At 41.1% G+C, this 9,775-nt stretch overlaps 1 protein-coding gene across 1 annotated transcript in view; it reads left to right on the forward strand.

The window, feature by feature from the left end:
• The first annotated feature begins 344 nt into the window (after positions 1 to 344).
• Positions 345 to 9,775, forward strand: part of LOC123086746 (CCR4-NOT transcription complex subunit 11) — a 14,900-nt gene continuing 5,469 nt past the window's right edge. The window contains exons 1-7 of the mRNA XM_044508523.1: positions 345 to 646; positions 3,122 to 3,226; positions 4,390 to 4,476; positions 5,145 to 5,198; positions 5,316 to 5,458; positions 5,579 to 5,705; positions 5,792 to 5,929. Coding sequence (XP_044364458.1) covers positions 410 to 646; positions 3,122 to 3,226; positions 4,390 to 4,476; positions 5,145 to 5,198; positions 5,316 to 5,458; positions 5,579 to 5,705; positions 5,792 to 5,929 — 891 coding nt within the window. The 5' untranslated portion in view covers positions 345 to 409. The remainder of the gene's footprint in view (positions 647 to 3,121; positions 3,227 to 4,389; positions 4,477 to 5,144; positions 5,199 to 5,315; positions 5,459 to 5,578; positions 5,706 to 5,791; positions 5,930 to 9,775) is intronic.

Genomic DNA, 9,775 nt, shown 5'->3' on the forward strand with positions numbered 1-9,775 from the left:
ATATTGATATAAGATCTAGTTTGGAAAATCTCGTCGTGAGAGATTTTATGATGAAAACGGATCTTCAATCGGATTTTTCATTTAAGAGGTAAAACGTTTTAAAAACTGAAAATCTAAAAAGATTCCCACATGCATACGGTGCCGTGGCGCAGTTTATGTGTTATAGGGCGTGTGAGCGGATTTGCCTTCCACCACACGTGTGGGCGTTAGCTTTGTCATTTTTTTACTAAGCTCCACAGGTTTGGCAAATATGTGCCAAAATTGACTTAAACCATGAGAAGTTCACATATCAAAAAGTACAAAAGCGTCCAAATTACTCGTGAAAGCCAGCGTCTATCGCCAGTTTGCCACCATTAAACCCATTCACCCCTTTCCTAAGCCCTCCCCGCTCCCACCCGACCCCTCGACCATGTCCCCCAGGAAGGACGCCGGCCCCTCGCCGGCGGCGGCGCCCGCCACCGCGCCTGCCCTAACGCCTTCCCCATTCATGCCCATGTGTCAGATGCGGCGGGATGAGTGCGCAGACCTCCTCAAGCTGATCTCAGGCGTCTCGCGCCCGCTCGAGGACGTCGTGGCGGATTTCCTCGCCCGCGTCCCGCCCGAGCGCCGCCTCCGCTTCGGTTCCGCCATCAAGTTTCTCCTCGAGGCAAGCCGTTGCAGCCCTCGCCCTGAACCCGCCCACCCCCTTCATCTGCATACTCCCTCCGTATACGTAGTTTAATCGCCGTTTTGCTTGGCCGGTTGGCCCCGGGCTGTGGAGTGTCAGGCGCATAGGTTTCTAGGGTTTTTTTTTTGGGGCAGGTCGGTATTCTTGTTGATGGAGGTTTGGAACTGGGATGGGCGTGGTGGTAAACTCTGCAGCGACGGGTACGGTTTTTGTGTGAGAATTTCAAAGTTCAGTTAGATTCTAAGGCGACTATGTGGTAGTTGTTTTTGGAAATTCATGTCAGTCTGCGAAATTCTGTAGTTCTGGCTGCTCTGTCTGGGTTTTAATGGATTGAAGGGTCGGGCCGAAGATTAAGATTCTGTATTCCAGTTCCCTTTTGAAAATTAAATCCCTGATTGTATTAGGGCAGAGTGCAGTGGATAAACCAATTCTTGCGACACTGTCAACACAAATGAGAAAAACAAAACACAACTCTGCAATTGTGGACACGAGGCTGAACCACGAAGCTTAGGAACTGTATACATGCTCCTTTTGTTGCTTCAACCATGTAGGCATCCTGTGGTCACTGAAGATGTGCGAAGGATTGAGCCATTCTGTTCTTACTCGATGGGAGGCATAGCTCCGAAGTGCGAGCTACCATGCACCCTTCGCTTTTGACTTAAACCTTCGGTAAGTGGTGTTGCAACACAGCCTTGGACGAACAGCGAATATGAAGGCTTCATAGTGGTCTGGACTCACCGGCCCTTGAGATTGAAGGTCGATATGGTTAGGAAGATGTCATAGAATACCATATGCTGGCACTGAACCAAAAAGCCCTCAATTGGGGTTCTCGGGGAGCTCTGGAGAAAAAAGATGGAAAATGAAAGAGTTCAAGAGAAGAATCGAGATGTAGACATTCCTGAACTCGTAGATCTGAATTCTTCTTCCCCTTTTACTGAAATCATCTGACGACATCATGAGCAACTAGGGAAGATAGCAGACCAGATAGTGGAACCAGGGTTGATTATTAGAGTTTACGTTGGCTACATCTTTTTCCATTTGACACATCAAACTGCTTGACTGAATGCCTATTTGGTACTTCTGGTTTTAGATTTTGAGTGAGATGTTAGTATATTGGTGGCCTGGTGAAGTGTTTGTAGTGTTTGTCACGCGAACCACCATGAGGAGTAACGTAAGTTGTTCGTGTTTCCTGTGTAGTGTGTGTGCTGTGTTATTTGGCTTTTGTCACTTTACTGCGTAACTCATTTGCCAATTTGCTTCTCCTGTTAGTGAAAAGACATGCTAACACTTCTTTCCATGTTCTTTAAAAAACCTGTGAAATCATTATGGTATAGGGTTTTTATGAACTTAGCAAGGTTCCACTGGCAATTATCAGCGAATAATATATTAGTATGGTTAAAAGAGGCACATTGTTATCATTTTCAGCTCATAGCAATTAGTTCTCCTTTTCATGTGCTTATTGTTTTCTAGGTTCTGGGTGTTGGATTATTTCAGGATCACAGTTCGCATCTTTGATGGTTGGTTCAGGAGAAAATATTATGTTGTTTTCAGTGTCGAAAGGACTCAAATTATCATCTTTTTCTTCTTCCCAGTTTCAGTGGGTCTGTTACTGATGCTTTTTTTGCACTTTCAGTGGTGGTGCTTGAATTTTGACTGAATTTGTTTGTCAGAATCATTGATAGTTGGTTTCCATCTCTCACTAGGTTTTCTTCTGAATTTCTAATAATAGCAGCCCTGCTGACAAGGCTGACTGTGATTAATAGGATTTTAGGTCAGCTTTCTTATGGATGGTACTGAATGAAGGATTAAACTTGTACTATTTACTAATTATCTGTCCTGATAACAGAAGTGCATTTGTCTTATTAACTAAGTAATTAAGAATTTAAGATACATATCTGAATCATTGTTTTTTGTATTATTGTCTTTGGTAGAATTAGTAGGGTTTAGGTCGTCTTTGGAATTACCAAATTGCCGATAAGTATGTGGATTTGCTTCCCTTTTTCCCATCATTTTTGCTTGGAATTATACCTTTGATTTGATGTGTTATATACTTGACTAGGATCTAGCAGTCCCTTTGTATAAGTTGATAGTGAAATGTAGTGCTTGGCTGCTTGAATTCACTTATATAAACGTAGCAAATCGTGTTCTTGAAAGGTTTCTAGGACCTTTGTGGCACCTACAGCGACTTGTTTACATGAAAATATTGAATTTTGTCCCAATTTTTGCATTTGGAAAATGATATGTATGCAGATATGAGAGGTTTCCAAAACAAGTGCATTTCATATCTAGGTGTCTATTTCTGCAAGCATTTCATAAAATTTTGCACTCAAAGACCTTCTGTTAATCATACTAACAATATTTCATTTGCTGTTCTCCTCTTTCTGGAATATGTTCTATTAGTGAAGGGAAACTGAAAATCAGGATTTTATTTATGCCACTTTGTTCCTTTTCCAGGACAAGGTGATGTTTCAACCAGCTGAGCGTTTAATTGCATTTGCAATTCTTCATCAAGGGTATTCCTCACAGCTGACAAATCCGTTTGTTCCATTCTTAATAAATGTAAGTTGTAAACTTTCTGTCTATACATTGTGCTTTTCATTGAGGAATAAAGCCATACATCTGCATTAACGTGTGCATGAAGTTCGCATTGGGGTTGTTTATCCTTTTCTTTTTTGATTGAGACAAAGTTGACGGGAAGTGATTTCAATGTGCGCTGTTTTGATTATTGTGAAATTATCACAAATAGCTCCACTTCGTTCCACTTCACAATCGACTTAGCGCAGATTTCTTTTGAACTGTTTAATGGGTTTGTGCTAGTAATTGCACTGCTGATACACTGATGTTGCATTCATCATTAGTCATGGCACTGCAACATTGAATAGTCATTTAATCATTATACAAATGAATTAAAGATTAAACTTCAGAACATGCTGCAAAAATTCACCAAGAGCAAGCACCATGCTGGACTTATTTGGAACCCTAAAAGAAGCATCTTAAGATTTAAATGAATTGGGGCCCAACTAGGCTATGATCTGTGCTTTTTATTCTGAACTATTGTTTCGCCTTGCTTATGTGCTTGTGATTCTCTTAGTATCAGTAGAGTTGGAACATGAAAATTGCTTTTTATTATGTCGATTAGTTACCATCTGCACCACAAATTCATCATCAATCATGGTAGATTATTACTTTTAGAGATACCCACTATTTCTCCTAGTTGAAGTCTGAAGGAGATTTTATGTACGGAAGTACATGCCATATGGCAAAGATATCAGCTCCCAGTTATGGGATAGAAGATTCCCATTCCCTTGTTTAGGTAGTTTATCATTTAAATTAGCAAAGTACCATCTAGCTTGGGCCTTAAGCCAATAAGTGATAAGATGTATGAATTGTTACTTAGATTGGAATCTTAGGCCTCTATATAAAGAGGACCTTCTGTGGGGGAGTTAATCAAGCAAGAAAATAGAAGAATACTTCTTCAATCTTGACCCTGGGGCGAGGTTCCCTTCCCTGCCTCTCCCGGAAATCTTAGTTCAGAAAAGAAGTCATCATGAATCATGATATTATAGCATAACAGTTAGAGCTACCTAGTACTCACTATTTCTCTAATTTGAACTCTCGTATAGTCCTATACTCTTTTAGTCAACTCTACAATCCAGTTATGTCAGAATAGCATTAATCCTTCCTAGGGTTCCGATTCTGACCATCTAATTTTGCTTTTACAGGTTGCCTGTGATGAAATTTCTGAGAGACCAGAACGTGTTTTTCTCCAGCTTTTGCTAACTTCAGCTAATGAGGACAACAATAAGGAGGTATTCTCATGATGTATGTTTTCTAGTTTAATTACTCCCTCCATTCCTAAATATATGACGTTTTGGTAGTTCAAACATATTTAGGAATGGAGGGAGTGCATGATTGCTGAGATATGGGAAAGAAATACTGGAATAGTGCAGAGGAACTTGACAATATGCATGTACTTTTCCCAATGTATAATAGTATGCTGACATCAGTGTACACATGTACAAATTCACAAAATGTGTATAAAAGTATTTGGAGGTAGCTAATACGAGATAAAAGTTATTGATATCCCAATTGGGAGGTGCCAAGTTAATAGCCTAGTTCAGCTAAAAAAAAGTCAATAGCCTAGTTGTTTGCTAAATGGATTTAAATGTGTTTGAACGTGAGAAACTATATTTAATAGACTGCTGTGCTTTTGTCTGGCCTTTGGAAAATGTGCTGCCACAGTGTCACAAGTGCAAGTTTCTAAGACTGGAGATGCCAGATACTTGCTGAACGGTAATTTGGTGACCATCAGAACTCAGAAGTGGTAAACTGGCAATGCAGTGTAGACAGAATCATTTTGTGCTCTCATGGACTGATAGTCATTTTGTTCGGATTGTAGTTTTTTTACCTTGCTGGGATCCAAATTGTGGATCCACCATTACCAAACTTATGATGAATTTTGTTATCCTATGTTCAGATCTTGAAACAGTCTGCAGAAGATTACTTGAAGGAGCCTTCTTATGCATCTCAGGTAGATGATTGTACTGTCATATAATTATTCTGAAACTGAGTGAACACAGTTGATAGAAAAAATACACCCAGTATACATGTAGAATTTTTTTGTTCAGAAGATAATTCTCTTTTATAGGTGTTGCTGCCAAAAGACCGTCTTGAAAGCCAATACTCCTGCAATGATGTTCAGCTACAGACATACACCAGTTGCGCAGCTGCTACGGTTAGAAGTGCTATTCCTGACCCAGATGTTTCCCAAAGCTGTGGTGATTCATCAGGGTACATAGACTCAACTACTCTCTCTGTGCAATGATTGTTGAAGGGCATTCATAGCGTATAGTTCATTTTCCCCTTCTATTTGTCTGATTATGAATTAAGTTTTCCTCTCATTATGTCTAGAATATCACCGACCAAACTAAATAGAGATAATGTGGTGACGAATTTACTTCAACAAACACCACTGAGAGGATTGTCTCCTCCATGGATTAGGCCCTCTCCCCCCAGACTTGAAATACTTGAAGGGGAGGTAAGATTGTCGGTTAAGAGATGTAAATTGTTTATTCATATTACCTCTATTTCTAAACATAGACGCAATTCTCGATGAAATTACAGTTGCAGTGGTTGAACCTGGACAACAACCATGAGCTACTATGGGATAGTAGCATGTGTGCTGACACTAGCCGAGGAGCTTCAATCCGTGATTTGGTCGGAAGAGCCTGTAAAGGACCACTTGCCCCTGCCCAACAAGAGGTTTTCTTCTACCCCTATTTTCAAATGTATATGTTTTTTAGGATGGCCTAGGTTATGCATACATGTGGTATACTTATGGGTATGCTTCTACTGCTGGACGACAGTTCCAAAATATGTGAGCATGTTTTTATATTGAAGGACTAAATATATATTAGAGATGACTTGTTCTTGAGTAGTTCCCTGTCATTTCCTTGCTGTGATATTTGCATTTCATCTAGTTCCCTGTCATTTCCTTGCTGTGATATTTGCATTTCATCTAGTTCCCTCTCATTTCCTTGCTGTGATATTTGCATTTCTTCTAGTAACACTACCGGGTCTTTCCAATAATGATCCCAAAGAGGTTCAGTGGGATCATGAATTTGCAGAGAGGAGGTTGCAACAGAATCTCCTCCTTCCACACTTTTACTTGTATTTGCAGCTGCCGTTATCCACTAGCAGGATCCAAGCATAGTCTAAATCAGGAACCATATTAATTCGTGACACTGGTATCACCTTTCACAACAATATCACTCTGTAACTCTGGTCCCAGCAATATGGGGAAATCAGGAAAAAGTCGCAATGGACTTGGGGTGCTACTGTGGATTACCCTTCCCTGCTCCTTGGGTTCTTGCACTCCTAATGCTGGGCTGTGTTTGAAACACTTAACATCCTTCCATTTTGCTAAATATTGTAGTCGAAATGATCCCTGAGCTATTCTGTTTTGGTTCAATAGAGCCTATATTTCGTTACTTTTGTTAATGACATTGTCATGTGGCAATCAAGTCTTGCACACGATGTCTCCACCAATTGAACACGAATCTGTTGGCACCGGAACCTTCTGCCAGAACCACCGGCTGCCCCTCATCACGGTTGCCTCTCACAACACACGCAAAGAAAAGAGACACAAGTGGTTTTGGTGGCCGGCTGCCTCACACAGCCAACCCTTTTTCTTCTCTATTTCACTTGGCTCAAAACAACCATGAGTACAAGTTCTTAACTAGTACACGCACGCACACAGCCCAGCGGCCACACCAGCCACTAAGCCATGCACACACACACACACTATCTAACCACTAACTACATGCACTACAGGCACGCCCACGGACACCACTCGTGTCGCTTCTTCTCAACAGCCACACAACCCGGCTAAGCAGGCTAACAAACTAACTCACTGGTTCTCTCAGCTCTAACTACCTTGTCTAGCCGGTCAGGCTCCAACCTCTCACGCGCTTGCTGCATCACACAGCTGTACCGCCTCACGCCGCCATCGGCATCTCGCCGTGCTTGCTGTATCACACGTCGGCTTGGCATCTTGCCTTCCGCATGCCTCCGCTGAAGATTCGCCGGACTAGCTACTCCCTAACTTATGCTACATGCATAACGAAGACAAACTAAATATGTAGGCACAAAACATCAAGATTAGTGCTAACAGAACCCGCTTGGGTTGGACATTGTAATTTTGTATTTTTGATGCAAATGATCTGTAGATTCCCGCATTTTAGCATGTGCAGCCATCTGGTTGGAGAGACACCTTGTGAGCAGAGCCAATGCCGAAAAGTGGATAAGGCCCACAAATATCAAGCGACCTATGCTCTATACATACTCCCTTCTCCCTCCTGCCTCTTCTTTCTTAAGTGAAGCCACTGCCTACTGTTATGCTGTCCCTAACAAGAATGGACAAATTTGCCTAGGGCATGCTAGGCAAGCGCCATTTTGATCTAGTGTGAAGCAGGAATACACCCTGCAATTGTGGTTCTGAGACGGCTATTGAGCTGATTCATGTAGTGAGCTGAGAAAGTAGTCGGTGAGACAAGATAACTGGCAACAATAGTGATATCTTTGCCGTAAAAAAAGTACAAGGTATGCGTAGATGATTGCCGAACCTTAGTTTGTATGTCTGAGTTTGCAATTTTACTAGATGAACCCTTTGAAATTGTTTTGAGTAAAGGGTGGCTGATATACAATAGGCAAAACAGATACATAATATTAATTTTGTATTATTCAGTTTTATGATTTGGAAAATTGTTCTTGATCCCATGAGATTTAGAGCCACAGCAACATAAACCACTGACGCTCAAGGGATTATGCTGTCACAACTCTAAACCTCAATGGACAAAGTATATATTTTCTTATGATTTCTGTGCATTTCAGTTGTATTTTCTACATATGTAAATTTATTGATAGTTCAGGGCCTGTTTTATTTGAAATAATTTGGAATTACTGGAGGTTAACCAAGTCATAACTGACACAAATGAAAAAAGGGGTCTAAAACAGAACAGCTATAAAAGAAGTTTGAAGAGATTTAGAAAAGAATGGGATATAATAATTATAAAGAAGGACCCCATTCTGACCATTCAACCTTTCATGAGGGCGATGCAATTATGTGCAGAAGTTACACTAAAATGCTAGTTCACACCCAATATTTCAAGCAGCAAGTTGTACAATAGTAGCAACTACAATCAGCAATGTTTTCTTATAGTGGACATCACTAGTACTGATATTTGTTAGAACATGCTCGGCTTTATTAGAAAAGTTGAAGGCAAACACTCTAAATTGATAGCGCTTATAATGATTATGCATCTGTGTTAGTGTTGGTCTGTTGGCCACCTCAGCGTGGTTGTGTTGCAATTGTTATCATCATTTTGTAGGATCCTACTATTACATCCTCATTGCTTATCTTTCATGTTCAATATACGGAATATCCTACTCCTTAAAGCTTTATTTTTCTTGTCTAATGCTAATATTTAGAATATATGTCATACCAGAAATGTATAGTCCCACCTGTTACGGATAAGCTCTTCGGCAAGACCTACAGCAGGCGCAAGTGGAGAGGTGGTAAAAAGGCGGGAGAACCATAGGGTTGTGGCTAGCGACGAATTTGAAAAATCAGAATTGTTGTCACCAGAAATATTTAGTAATTTGATACCAAGTTTTAATACTCGATTATATTAGCATAATGGTAGGACTCCCCTACTAAGGAGACTTGTATGTTGTCAACAATTAAAAGTTTACCAACGCACGCGGAATTAAAAGTTTACCAAAATTGATATCTTTCTCTCCATTAGTTGACTGACATGACCAATTAGCTGAAAAAGGACCATCCTTGGTTGAGGTCTGTTATGGCTTGTGGTGAGTGGATTGGAGGTGAAGAACATGATCAGCAAGCTCTACTCATGCCGATGCCGGTGAATGCATGCAACGAGACTGTGATGTCTTTAGTATTGGGTTCATGTTGATCTCCCTCACCATCAAGCTCCAGCTAAGAGACCCTGACCGTACAACAGTGGTTTATGTCGAACAATTTGAGGCGATACTCCACCAACTTCACAAGTCAACTGTTTGAAGAGCCACGTGGGTGCCATGATTCTGTGTATGCCAGGCTAGCATCATGACTGTCAAGCCAATGTGTCCATTCATGTTGGTGAGTGCACGGTGACATGATCAAGCTTGGCGGTTGTTCCCGAAAACTCGGAACCCTCGTTGCTTGGCCTGACGGTAGGGGCAACAATTAGCTCTGACACCCAAATTGATGGGCTTATGGCTGATGTGTGAAGCAATTCGAGGATGAACAAGATAATAGGTTTTCCATGCGATTGCTAGAAACATTGCTTGCCCTCCTGTACACACTGGGAACTGTTTCCAGCCCCGACAGGGCTCCAAGGCAAATGCGAGGGAGGGGTTTCTTTGGTATTTCTTGCTTAACATTCCTTCATGATGCCATCCCTTTATATAGAAGGGTTTCAACTAAAGACCAAATGCATCTTATTTCCTAATCTGTCTCTAATTCTTAAAACCTATAGAACGCAAACTCATGCTTGCCAGTTTCAGTGCCTATATAGCGTTGCTACTGTAGTGCAACTGCCCCTT

The sequence above is a fragment of the Triticum aestivum genome, chromosome 4A, assembly GCF_018294505.1.
Source record: "Triticum aestivum cultivar Chinese Spring chromosome 4A, IWGSC CS RefSeq v2.1, whole genome shotgun sequence".
NCBI classification, from domain to species: Eukaryota; Viridiplantae; Streptophyta; class Magnoliopsida; order Poales; family Poaceae; genus Triticum; species Triticum aestivum.